Source organism: Bos indicus x Bos taurus, chromosome 1 (assembly GCF_003369695.1).
Source record: "Bos indicus x Bos taurus breed Angus x Brahman F1 hybrid chromosome 1, Bos_hybrid_MaternalHap_v2.0, whole genome shotgun sequence".
Lineage (NCBI taxonomy): Eukaryota > Metazoa > Chordata > Mammalia > Artiodactyla > Bovidae > Bos > Bos indicus x Bos taurus.
In genome coordinates, this window is record NC_040076.1 from 106,990,148 (window position 1) to 107,004,263 (window position 14,116).

Here is a 14,116-nt window from a genome sequence, read left to right on the forward strand (position 1 = left end):
AAGCTGGGGATTTCAGATGAATAAAAAGGACCCTTAATCTCTGTGAATCTTGAAAAAGTCTTAAAGTTTCTCAACATTTTATAGTCACAAATCAAAGGAAAAAAGAGAGCGTCGATTCTCTTCCTTTCCTTGCAAGGGCAAAGAGGGCCCCAAGGAAACGTGATATCCCATGATATTTAACAATCATATCCCATTTGCCAGAGTGTCTCACACTTACTTTCTATCTGGGAATGGAGATCATTGACTATCACTTGTAGCTGCCCAAGAGTCATGTCTCTCAGGTCAGTGGGCTTTAAACTTCTTTTCATCAAGCATTCACTTATATGAGGCAAGTGTGGCAGCTGAAGACACAAAGGGAAGAAACAGATGAGAGCAGAGCAGTAAGCACACTGAATACAGGACCGAGTTTCCTCCTAAAAAACCCACCTTCATTCACCCACTTCAGGGTCCTCACTGAAAAGCTTTCCCTGTCTGACTTTTCCAATGCAAGGCCCTCCATTCACACCTCACACATTCTCAAATGTTATCAGCATCATAATGGGACACTACTCAAATCAAATGCCTTTGGACTGGTCTACAACTTAGAGTCAATAATTAGATCCACAAATGAATTACCAGGGAGCTCAAGCAGTATCAGTTACATAGATTAAATTATTATGATCCATTATTTATTAATTTATAGCATACTACAAGCACTGTGCCAAGTGCTTTGAACACTTTTTCCACTGAATTCTCACAATCATGCTCTGACACAGGTGTTATTATTATCCCCATTTTGCAGATAAGAAAACTGAGACTTGCCCAGAGCCCCACAGTAGATGGATGGCAGGGCTCGTCTTAAGCTCCAAAGGTCAGGACCTTTGTCCACTCTATCATACTGTCTTCACTAAACAGTAGGAACAAAGAGTTAAAGCAATAGTGAGTTTGCCACAGCAATGGGTTCTTAAACTGAGACTGCTTTAAAGGAATTAAAATATTCTCACAACAGCTAATACTGCCCCGAAAACAGAGTAGATATGAATGGGGAGCAAAGTTTACGTTTGTGAAATCTGTAGCTTATGCATCCTTCTGTGATACAGTAGGAAGGAAAAAGAAACAGACTTAAATATTTCTCAATGACGTTTTACACAGTGCCTTCTAGAAACCCAAGTTTGCATAACTCTGGGAAAGGACTGAGACAGCCTCAACCTTTTGCAGCCAACACTCGCCAGCCAACCACGGCATGCAAGCCCTCAGTCAGTTGCGTTTCAGCGCTTGCTGCTTACGAGATCAGCGACGGGAGACTTTTTCCTGTTCTGTTTTTCCACTTCTACTTGCATTTTGGCCATTGGTTTGGCCATGGCAAGGGCCATTTTGGCTTCGGCTTGCAATTTCTTTTGCCTTGTGAGGAAATCCATGTCATCCAGGGATTCGGATTCTTCTTCAGTAGTGTCTCTATCTGAATAGGAAGAGCTCTGTTTGCTCTGTGAAGGGAAAAAAAGCAGCACCTGAGCTTTGTGTGCTGGGTACCACCTTTGGAGATGGACTATAGCCTTCCCTGAGCCCTCTCTCAGAGCGGCCAAGAGTCCGCTCCATCAACACAACTCAACTCTTGATTTGATCTGTACCAATCACAAATAACTTTTATTGAATGATTATTTATTTACCATTAGCATTTAATGGGTCAGGAAATTCCCCTGGAGGAGAGCATGGCAACCCACTCCAGTATGCTTGCCTGGAGAATCCCATGAACAGAGGAGCCTGGGAGGCTACAGTCCAGGGGGTCAAAAAGAGTTGGACAGGGTGGAAACAGCTTAGCACACAGCATTTAATGGAAACAATGTGCTAGCATTGTTCTAAGTTCTTTGCATATTATTTTTTTGCATTTATTTATTTGCTACTTTATATTTAATAATTGTATTTCAATATAATTGGAGAAGGCAATGGCAACCCACTCCACTACTCTTGCCTGGAAAATCCCATGGATGGAGGAGCCTGGTGGTGGGCTGCAGTCCATGGGGTAGCTGGGAGTCCTACACGACGAGCAACTTCACTTTCACTTTTCATTTTCATGCACTGGAGAAGGAAATGGCAACCCACTCCAGTGTTCTTGCCTGGAGAATCCCAGGGACGGGGGAGCCTGGTGGGCTGCCATCTCTGGGGTCGCACAGAGTTGGACACGACGGAAGCGACTTAGCAGCAGTAGCAGTAGCAGCAATATAATTATTTTTTAACTTTTTAACTAATTTTTATTGGCATATAGTTCCTTTACAATGTGGTATTAATTTTTGCTGTACAACAAAGTGAGTCAGTTATATGTATGTGTGTATATATATATATACACACTCCTCTTTTTTAGCAAGTAACATTTTCAAAGGTAGTTTATCTCCGTAGTATCAATAAAAGGCTGATTTTAGCATAAAAAGTAACATAATTAATAATAGGGAAAATATATATTTATAACAAACTTGAGACTTTTCTTTCTTACTCTCAAAACTTTCTTGAAGTGAACAGACTACAGCAAAATATCTCACCCAGAGCTAAGATGGTGTGTTACTCCCCAAGTGGAAAGGATCTCAGCTATCCAAAGAAGTTCTCATGTGGCACTGTACTTAACAACTAACACAGTTTCCTGTTAGTTGGTCTTCGATAAGAAAGGTGCTGGATAGAGCTCCCAGAGAGTAAAGAAATTCAGGAACAAGCACTCAGGATCATCAAGCCATCTTTTATATAAGTGTGCAAGGAAAAGTGTTGTTTAGTTGCTAAGTCGAGTCCCACTCGCTGCGACACCATGGGCTGTAGCCCGCCAGTCTTCTCCATCCATGGGCAAGAATACTGGAGTGGGTTGTCATTTCCTTCTCCAGGGGATCTTCCCGACCCAGACATCTGACCTTTGTCTCCAGCTTGGCAAGCGGACCCTTTACCGCTGAGCCATCAGGGAAACCCCGCAAGGAAAAGTAAGCAATGCTTAACCCACATTATCTTTCGGGTTTCTCTGAGTGGTATTTTAAAATGTGTCCACTGCTAGTCTATGCTCATATTTCTAAGACCAGTGGGGAAGGAATGGTATCTAGCACATTTTCTATTTTTTTATTTACCGCATTAAATTAACTTTTATTGGCATATAGTTGCTTTACAATATTGTGTTAGTTCTGCCCTATAGCAAAGTGAATCAACGATATGTTTACATATATCCCCTCTTTTTTGGATTTCCTTTCCATTTAGGTCACCATAGAGCACTGAGTAAAGTTCCTTGTGCTGTACAGTAGGTTCTCATTAGTTATCTACTTTACAGCTAGTAGTGTATATATATCAATCCCAATCTCCCAATTCATCACCCCCTTTCTCCTTTCCCCTCCAGCATCCAGATGTTCTCTACATCTGTGTCTCTACTTCTGTGTTGCAATAAGATAATCTATACCATTTTTCTAGATTCCACATTATGTGTTAATAATATAACAAATGATATTTGTTTTTCTCTTTCTGACTAATTCAGTCTTATGACAGTCTCTAGGTCTATCCAGGTCTCTGCAAATGGCACCATTTCATTCCTTTTTATAGCATATTTTCTTTTATAATTTTTAGGGCCTATGTGATTTTCTTGATGATTTAATACGAAAGTAGTTGCTAACTTTAACAGAACTTAAGTATCCTCAGATCACAGTTTTAAGTTTTCAATCACTCAAATTTTAGGAGCATCTCATGTTAAGAAGGGCTTCCCCAATGGCTCAGGCAATAAAGAATCTCCTGCAGGAGACAGGAAGATCCCCTGGAGAAGGGAATGGCTTCCCACTCTTGTATTCTCGCCTGGAAAATTCCATGGACAGAGGAGCCTGGTAGACTACATACAGTCCATGGGGTTGCAAGAATCAGACACGAATGAGTGACTTTCACACTTCACATGTTAAGAAATGTCATGAGACATCTGTTTTTAAATCTCTGCAATGTTTGTTCCTGATCAACAATAGAAAAGAAGCTAAGTGACCAGGAAAGCACACTCTGAACCTCAGTGGCAGCTTGGAGACTCACCATGGGAGACAAGGGGGTGTCCAGGCTGGTTTCAGTCTTGCTGTCATCAGCATCGCTGTCCTTATCACTGCCGCTATCGTTGACAAAGCAAATCTGCAGGTTCATCCCACTCTGCAGGCTGGGCAGAAGCAAACAGAACACTAATTCCACTCAGCTATTTGTTATCCGGCAGCATCCAAAAACAGTCTGGTTTTGCTAGAGAAAGCAGTTTAATGTGTTCTTCACAGGGAGCAGTGAGTGATCAATATTATGCCCAATTCATAAATGGTAACTTTTACTAGAGGATAAGAAAGATACATTGATAAACAGTAAGGTGATAACTTTTAACTCCTATTGTAGTAGCTTTTTTCCACACAGAAATTCATTGTTGTTTGAAAACTAATTTCAAGCCACATTATAGCACCCAGCACAATACCAAACACATAGTCGGTACACGATAAAAATGTGTTGAGACACTGAGTTTACATTTTTGTCGATGAAGATGAATGGATCCTCAGCCAAACAGGGCTGCCTGGTGTCATCTAATGTCCTGCCCCATGGGGACAATCCAAAGATGCTCATTAAAGCCAGCATCCCAGGGCCAGAGCTCTCAGAAAAAAAGACTTTTTTTTTTGCCTCAAATAGAAAAAGATCAGCTATCAGACAAGTTGATCTTTGCATCTCTCACTGTGACAATAATGCCAGAGCTGATTAGGCGTTAGGAAAATTTTATTTGAGGCAGTTGCCAAAAGTCAACTGAGGGAGCTCATTTATGTCATTAAGGAAAAAAAAAAACACACCAGAGGTTCACCCTAGAGAAACTTTAGGAAACTTCCAACCTAGTTATAAAGGCACAACGTTGGAACACAACAAGGCTCTGTAGACCACCTGGCGCCCCGAGCCTCAGAGGCAGAGATGTCTTGGGAGTTCATTATGTTTGTGGCGAATCCGGGAAGCTCCAGGAGGGATGTTTCTGGAAATGTGGTCACAAAGGGCTGCCAGGCTGTGTATCTGCCACACACACAGCCAGGCTGAGGATCCAACTCTGTGTCCTAATGCTCATTTGAAGGCCAACACGTTTCATGACTTTGACAACAAAGAGTTTTTCAAGAAGCACTTTTTATTTTCTATTTGAGGCAAAAAGAAGCATCCGTAGTGTCTCCAGCCTGTGTGTAAGCTTTGAGAAAGAAAAAGCAGAAAGAAACTCCTTAAGCAGCAGGGGTCCTAAGGAGCGTAGTGTAAGCCAGGTTTAGAACAGTGGACGCTGAATCTGCTCTGGCATTACTGTCACAGTGAGAGACGCAAAGATCAACTCGTCTGATAGCTGAAATTTGCATTTTTAAAAAATTCCAGTGGGTAGGGATGCTCTGTACAAAATGCTCAGATGACTCACTGAAAGCACTGGTTTGATTGAAAACAATGCAGAAGTCAGAAAAAGTACTGATTTAACACAGGCACCACTGTTACGTGTATGTACTGCCCCCTGTTGTTAACTTCTGTGATTACTGAGAGTCCCAATTTATTTCCCCAGGAAGGAAACGCAGCCTTTCTTTCAGTAGGTCCAATTCTGTTGCTCCCCACCCTCCTGTGCAGGCCAGCAGAGTCAGGCCCAGGGCTGGCTGCAGAAGGTGACAGGTTCTTCTGTGATCAGCTGAGGGTGCTTGGAATCAGCAGGACTTAGGTTCGAATTCTCACTTCATTCCCTAAGCACAATACTCAATCTGTATCCTCATCTGTAAAACAGGGTGTCTAATTTAGTACTTTGTAAGAAGGAAGCTCCAATACTTTGGCCACCTGATGCAAAGGGCTGACTCATTGGAAAAGACTGTGATGCTGGGAAAGATTGAAGGCAAGAGGAGAAGGGGATGACAGAGGACGAGATGGTTGGATGGCATCACCGACTCAAATGGACATGCGTTGGTGGACTCAATGGATTAAATGGACACAATGAACAAACTCCAAGAGATAGTGAAGCACAGGGAATCCTGGTGTGCTGCAGTCCATGGGGTTGCAGAGGGTTGGACGTAACCAAGTGACAGAAAGACTGAAGGTGGGAGAAGGGGACCACAGAGGATGAGATGGTTGGATGGCACCACTGACTCAATCCACACGAGTGAGTAAACTCCAGGAGTTGGTGATGGACAGGGAGGCCTGGCGTGCTGCAGTCCACGGGTTCACAAAGAGTTGGACACGACTGAGTGACTGAACTGAACTGAGTGACAGAACAACAAAGAAAGATGAGAGGATTTGGCTCAGAGCTGGCATAGGACAGGTGGTTTTTACGCGTTCATCATCCTCCTCTCTACTTTCTGAAAGCCTACACAAAGGAACACAGGATTTTTTTTTTTATACATACACAGATGCTTTACTAGTATATTATGCATGTTATAAATAGGTTACTATATACATTTTTGAATGATAAAATTATTTCAAATGAATGGAACAGGATTTTAAAGGTGATGTGACTTTGTAAAGAGACCCTTGAAGTCAGGTACTTGAACACCTGGCCTGTCACAGCAATTCCTGATGCACAACTGACTCTCTGAGAGCGTCCTGAGCTGACTTGAACTGTTAGGCAGCTTGAACATTTATTGAGATGGAACTTGTCTCCTTTCAATTTTCTTCCATTAGAATATTTTTTTCTGGAGTAATCTAATATGTTCAGGTTACCCTTTGATCCCATATAAATGAAGCTTTAAAATTCATTGTTTGTAGTTGGTAAAAAATTTTTTTAAAAGTCAACCATTTTTAACAATAAAACTCAAGATCCATGGATTGGACAATAGTGGGAAATAAAAGTGCAAATTAAAAACAGACATATTTTAAAATAAAGACATTTCAAATTAAACCTAATTTGAATCTAGAATTATATCAGTTCAGTTCAGTCACTCAGTCGTGTCCGACTCTCTGTGACCCCATGAATCCAGCACGCCAGGCCTCCCTGTCCATCACCAACTCCCAGAGTTTACTCAAACTCATGTGCATCGAGTCGGTGATGCCATCCAGCCATCTCATCCTCTGTCATCCCCTTCTCCTCCTGCCCCTAATCCCTCCCAGCATCAGAGTCTTTTCCAGTGAGTCAACTCTTTGCATGAGGTGGCCAAAGTACTGGAGTTTCAGCTTTAGCATCATTCCTTCCAAAGAATACCTAGGACTGATCTCCTTTAGAATTATATAGTATTTCCTATTTCTAGAATAAAGTCTTGAAGAGTAGATGATACTACATAAACAGATTATAAACACACAAAATTACCTATAATACCATTGCAAAATAAAGTTTAAAACATCCAAAGAAATATATTTCATTCTGAAGAAATCTTGATCATAAATTCAGATGTTTTGCCCCCAAACTGACCTTTGTGCTAAGGACCTTAGACCTAAATCAACCATCCCACACAGGGTTTCTAACTCAGGAAAGGCAAAGAAAAAAAAAAAAGGGAAGGATTTAGTAGTTGGAGCAAAATGAAAAAAAAAACACCTCAGGTAGAAATTCAGAAAATCGCCTTAGTAACACATTATCACTGTGGGAAGCTGTGCAGACCTTCTTACAGGGCGAGCCTTATAATTCCTTGTAGCGGTAATCATCAAGAATGTTACTCTCAGGAAAAGGAAATTATATGACACAGCAGCTAATAGTTCAGCAGGGATTTTAGTAAAGACATCTTAAAACAGACTCAGGTTTCAAGGAGGATTTGTTTGCCTTTAGCCTTTAAGCGGGTTTAAGATGAAGGCGGCTTTTAGGAAGACTCGACCACAGCTCCAAGCAGCGGCCGGGCTGTAGGGTGAGTGGGCTCCCCTGGTGCTGCTCAGGGTCTCTGTGCTGCAGGGTCGGGGACCATGACCCCTGTTCGGGGCCCCTTCCCACCCTGGGGAGGCATGGCCGCCCTGAGGCTCTTCCTCTGGCCGCCTGGAGCCCAGGCCTCTGTCCTTCCCACTACTGTGGGGCCTCACTCACAACAAGGCTACACAGTCTTGGGAAATTCCAGCAGTTGGGGGGCTAATTTGCCTGGATCTCTCCAGCACAGTCTGAGGTGAAAACAAAACACCGTCCTCTTCTTGTTAATTAGTGTATAATTGAAAGCATCCAATTCGAGGTTACTTGATGTTTGGAGTGGCGCTTGGCAGACTGCTACGTGCAAAAGGCTGCTTGACATGTGTCTTGCCTTGGATTTGATTTCTGGAAGGTCTGTGTCCTGGTCACCCCAGGAACTGCTCCTCCTTATGCTACGAACAACCATACTGTTGGCCCAGGGTTACTGACAGGGAGCCAAGCGCCTGAGAAGGGGCTGTCCTAGATGAAGAAGGCCCAGAAATGCAGAGAGATAAAAAGACCAAGTGTGTCTTCTGGACGTCCCTGTGAGTTCATGTGGCTTTTTGAGTTCCTATCACCCAGAATTAGGAAGGCATTTAGTTGAGAGGCTGTTCAGCCTCAGTGTCCTCTTGGCATTCATAGTGAGGGAAGCTGTTACTTGGGGCTTCCTGGGTGGCTCAATCGTAAAGAATCTGCCTGTAATTCAGGAGACTCAGGTTCGATTCCTGAGTTGGGAAGATTCTCTGGAGGAGGGCATGGCAACCCACTCCAGTATTCTGCCCTGGAGAATCCCTATGGTCAGAGGAGCCTGGCAGGCTATAGTCCATGGGGCTGCAAAGAGTTGAACACAACTGAGTGACTAAGCACAGCATAGCATTTACATATATAGGGTTTCCCAGGTGGCTAAGTGGAAAGAATTCCCCTGTAGTGCATGAGACCTGGGTTCAATCCCTGGGTCAGGAAGATCCCCTGGAGGAGGGCATGGCAACCCACTCCAGTATTCTTGCCTGGAGAATCCCATGGACGGAGGAGCCTGGCGGGCTACAGTCCATAGGGTCGCAAAGACTTGGACATGACTGAAGTGACTAAGCAGCAGCAAACTGTTACTTAGAAAATGTTTGCACTGATTTCTCATTACCATCACCAGACATATTATGAAAAAACACACAGAATTGAGAGAATGATGGAGTAGCAAAGATCTTACCTCCTAAGAAACCTAGCTACCTGGTGATAACATTTGGTAGAAAGATAATACTTTTTTTCCCTTCACAATACAAGGAAAAGACCAGTTTACTCCCTGGAAGAAGTGATGGCTGGTCCTAAAGTTTGCTGTGACTTCTACTGGGGGCAGCAGCATTGGAAACCCAGCCTTTGTCCTGGCCTTGGGTTTCGATGACTGAGAGTGGCCTGATGTGATGGCCAGCTCCAAAACCCAGAATTAATTTTGTGTGTCTCAATTTTAGAAACAGGAATCTCCAGCACCAGCTGAAACTTCCCGCATTCACACAGAAATGTTTAAGATTCTTTGGTTCTATACCCTACACCACACGTTGGTTAACTTCACCTGGACAGTTGCATTAAATGTGAGTTTAAAAGTATGTTCACTACTTTCTTGCCCTGGGTTGAACAACCATCTGTGGATTACGGGCAAGGCGTGCTCAGTCGCTCAGTCATGTCCGACTCTTTGCGACCCTATGGACTGCAGCCTGCCAGGCTCCTCTGTCCATGAGATCTTCCAGGCAAGAATACTGCAGTGGGTTGCCATTTCCCTCTCCAGGAATGGGCAAGACAGGGGTTACTTAAAGAACTCAGATATCTTGCCCCTGATTTGTAACAGCCTGATTGTTAAAATGTCACAATTCTTCTCTTCCCTCTGTCTGCTCCCTCTGTAATAAGATTGTGGCTTCTCCATCCAGAGGTAGAGTCTATCTCCTGATCCCTGGGATGCCCTCCTGATCTGCCATGGCCAAAAGAGTGCAGAGGAAGTGATGGCGTTAGAGTTCTGAGTCTCCCCCTGCAGGGAAGCTGCCAATGCCCAGGTCTGGCTCGGCCTGCTGGCAGAAGACAGGCTTTGTAGCACAGAGCTCAAGTGGCAATTGTCCCAGCTGAGGCCCCAGGCACCTGAGAGAGCTGTGAAGAGCAGTAGAGCACCTTGCCAACCCATAGCTGACCACAGACCAGGAGGAAGCCCCATGTGAACCCAGGTCCGACCAGCAGTAGAAATCAATGCTTATCATCTGATGCCACTGATGTGGGTGGGTTTTTTATTATATATCATCACTGTGGCAGCAGATAACTGGTGAAAGTTTACAAAGCAAGACTACAGGCTGTACCTCCAGTGGCCTTTCCCCCATACTGCACTTAATCTCAGGTGTGGATTTATCAAGTCTTGCCTGTGATGGCAATATAACTTTAAGCGCATATACCTCCTGTTGTTGTTTTTTGTTTAGTTACTAAATCGTGTCCGACTCTTTTGTGACCCCATTGTCTGCAGCCCACCATGCTCCTCTGTCCATGAGATTTCCCAAGCATGAATACTGGAGCAGGTTGTCATTCCCTTCTCCAGGGAGCTTCCTGACCCAGGGAGCAAACCCGAGTCTCCTGCATTGGCATGCAGATTCTTTATGGCTGAGCCACCAGGGAAGCCCATGTATTAGTCCTGTAGTTGCCTATAATTTCAAGGCAACTGTATGGTTTCCTTAAGAAACAGAGTAAAAGGGAACTTGAAAACGCCTAGGCATTTCAAACATGCATTGCTATCTTCTGTCCAAAATCACTGTGGTTGTGAGAGCCTCTGGCTCTGCTGTTACTCATTACTCAGTATTCCCAACTAGTCTGTGGCTGGGCTGTTAAAATATACCTTTATTTATTTTAATGGATCTTTGATGCATTATTCAAAGGCTTTCTACATAAAGTTTTTCTATATTTGCTGTTTTATGAGAATTTCAAAGGAGATAGAATATAAAATGTATGCTGTAATTAACCAAGGGTAGCTGTAAACACATTTCATTTTTCTAAGAATTTGTCATGAAGAAGGAATGTGGGAACACCTGAGGTCTGGGTAAGTTCTAGATACATGGGGTGTATGATGGTGTCTATATAGGATGCACTGAGGTGGGTTAAAATGAAGCGCTGCTGGGGACTTCCCTGGAGGTCCAGTGGTTAAGACTCAGAACTTCCACTGCAGATGGCATGGGTTTGATCTCTGGTCTGGGAACTTGATGCTTTTGAACTGTGGTGTTGGAGAATACTCTTGAGAGTCCCTTAGACAGCAAGGAGATCCAACCAGTCCGTCCTAAAGGAAATCAGTCCTGTATATTCATTGGAAGGACAGATGCTGAAACTCCAATACTTGGGCCACCTGATTCGAAGAACTGATTCATTTGAAAAGACCCTAATGCTGGGAAAGATTGAGGGCAGGAGGAGAAGGGGGATGACAGAGGATGAGATGGTTGGATGGCATCACTGACTCGATGGACATGAGTTTGAGCAAGTTCCAGGAGTTGGTGATGGACAGGGAAGCCTGGTGTGCTGCAGTCCATGGTTTTGCAAAGAGTCGGACAGGACTGAGCGACTGAACTGAGAACTAGCATTCTGCATGCCATGCAGCATGACCAAAAAAACAGAAAAAAATTGTGAAACACCTTTCCCATTTCCCAAACCTTGCTCTTCACTCTTCTTTTCCCAGTGACTGTTTCATATTGACATTTACCATGAGATTTACAGAATTACTATTCAGAAAAGGAAAGGCAAAGTTTCTGTTTCCCAATGTTTGTTATTGTGAAAATACACTATTTCTTATTTTACTTTAGTGGGACTGTGTTAACTTCCTTTTGCTAAAGACTGTGTAATGCATGGGGTGATCATTTGACTTTTAAGAAATTTAAAAATTTAAAATTGAAGTATAGTTGCTGTACAATATTATATGATACAGGTGTACAATATAGTGATTGACAATTTTTAAAGGTTATACTCCTCTTACAGTTACTATAAAAATATTGGCTCTATTTCCCGTCGTGTACTACATCCTTGTAGCTTATTTTACACCTAATAGTTTGTATTTCTTACTCCCCTCCCCCTCCCCACAGCCATCTCTCCGAGGTGCCCAGTGTGGTAACCACTAGTTTGTTCTCTATAACTGTGAGTCTGTTTCGTTTTTGTCATATTCACTAGTTTGCTATATTTGGTAAGATTCCACATGTAAGTGATATCATACAGTATTCATCTTCCTCTGTCTGACAATTTCACTGAATCTAATGCACCCAAGTCCATCCATGTTGCGGCAAGTGATAACATTTCATTCCTCCTTAATGGCTGAGTTAAGCTGACTTTTTAAAAAGCGTGATATTCATACAACAGGTTCAAATACTGCTGGTCTAACATATAACATCACACACACAGTGATGCTTACAAGTATATTAGAAAAAAAGGGGATGTTTAACTATTCATTCATTCATTCGGTGATCAGGCAAGAACATCTCTGAAAACCCCACAGCACTGGTCAGCCAGTGCTGAGCCTAAGATCCCCCCCATTCCTCCCTTCCCCACACCTCCTCAGGCCAGGACACAGGCCTTCTAGTTCCCTACAGTCCCACCTATTGCCTTTTATCTGGGCAACCTCATTCCTTCAAGCTTCTTCCTGGCCCATGCAGGCATTTTATAGTTCACAACCCCTGAATTAAGTGGATCATGGAGGTAGTTGATCTAGGAAGAGAAACCAGGTCTTTGAACAGGTACCAAATGCTTGGATCATTAAATCACAATATACAAACAGAAATGTGGAATATATAAAGCACTGGGACAAAACTGAAAAACAAACACTTACTAGACACTCCTTATCCTACATATGAGAAAAGAAACACTTTCACTTAACCTGAACGTTAATTAGCAAGTAAGGTGTTAACCAAGAAGAGCGAATGAGCAGGGAGCCAACTGCAGAAGAAAGGCCGTCTGGCCACTGGAGGTGGGGTGAGAAAATGCAGAGAGGGATGGAAAGCCAACCCTCCAGCAGTTATGTGTCAGCGAAGTTAAGGGTTGTTTCAAACTGTGTGCTAGAGACGGGACTGGGGTCAGGGGCCATCATGTCTCTTCATGTCCTGTCCTGACCCCACATCTTACAGGACTCAGGCTTCCGGCTTCTTCAGCAAAAGCAGAGGAAAGCAGCTCCGAGGGTGGGAGAGTGTGGACGGCCCTCTCTGGGTTTTCTTCTCCCAGTTTCGGGCAGACCTTTTGTCTGCTCTCTTTTCTAAGGCTCGTTAGTTCTGGACCCTCCATTTGTATGTGTTCACATGAGAGCTGGTGGGCATCCAACTCCACAGAGTTTTCTCACTACTTAAGAGGCTAGGGGTGGACTAGCACTCACCAGCTTTTCTCTGGTGAAGTGCCAGCCTCTGGAGCCTAGCCTGATTCTTCAGGGAGCCATAAATACCTGCATTCCTCAGACAGCTGCTGGTTCTAATTCCACATCAGTATCTAGTCCCTTCACTAATGACCACTTACATGTAATTAAATTTGGAATTATAGGGTCTTAATGTTAAAAAATGCATTTTCACCAGAAATATTTTCTGCATGAATTGAAGACCAGAATGAGACCTCTTCTGATACTGCAATAATGATGGAATAAAACAGTCATCTCTCCTAAGTGCCAAATGTGGTACACTTTCATCTTAATTAAAGCCAAATGATTTCTAAGTCATCTACATCCTCAAATACAAAGTTACCACTTTTGAGCATCTACTATGTCGTAGGCACTTAATAAATATTATCTCTAATTCTCAGATACACATAAAACAAGTATGATGAACTCCACTTTACATATAAGAAAATCAAGGCTCACAGATTAAATTATACAAGGTCACAAAGCTGGCATTTTATTATAAGAGAGTGTGGTGCCAGGCACTTTAACAAGGCTAGAATAAATTCATGAACGGAAGAATAAAAGAGAAGATGAAAAAATAAAAGCAAAACAAAAAACAAAAAACCGGAAACAACTTCAATGTCTAATGATAAGAGATATAAGTATATTATGGTGAAATACATGATTGGCCATTCTGTGGCTGGTAAAAACAGTTATGAAATGGGCAAATGATCTTGATGTATTTTTAAGTCAAAAAGAAAAACCAAACTCTAAAACAATAGGTATAGTATGATCCAACTCTGTAAACAAAAATGTGGAGATACATGAACAGAAAAAGTGGCAGGAAATACACCTAGATATTTTTTGACGGAAGAAATTCAGCTGACTTTTAACTTCTCTCTTTTGAGTGCCTCTAAATTGCCAACATCCGCTGGATCATCGAAAAAGTAAGAGAGTTCCAG

At 42.8% G+C, this 14,116-nt stretch overlaps 1 protein-coding gene across 8 annotated transcripts in view; it reads right to left on the reverse strand.

The window, feature by feature from the left end:
* Positions 1-14,116, reverse strand: part of LOC113892965 (schwannomin-interacting protein 1) — an 883,273-nt gene that overhangs the window by 7,837 nt on the left and 861,320 nt on the right. For all 8 annotated transcript variants that reach the window (XM_027542502.1, XM_027542518.1, XM_027542543.1 and 5 more), the window contains 3 exons: positions 4,009-4,126; positions 1,266-1,463; positions 218-341 (listed from right to left, as the gene is read on the reverse strand). In XM_027542502.1, coding sequence (XP_027398303.1) covers positions 218-341; positions 1,266-1,463; positions 4,009-4,126 — 440 coding nt within the window. The remainder of the gene's footprint in view (positions 1-217; positions 342-1,265; positions 1,464-4,008; positions 4,127-14,116) is intronic.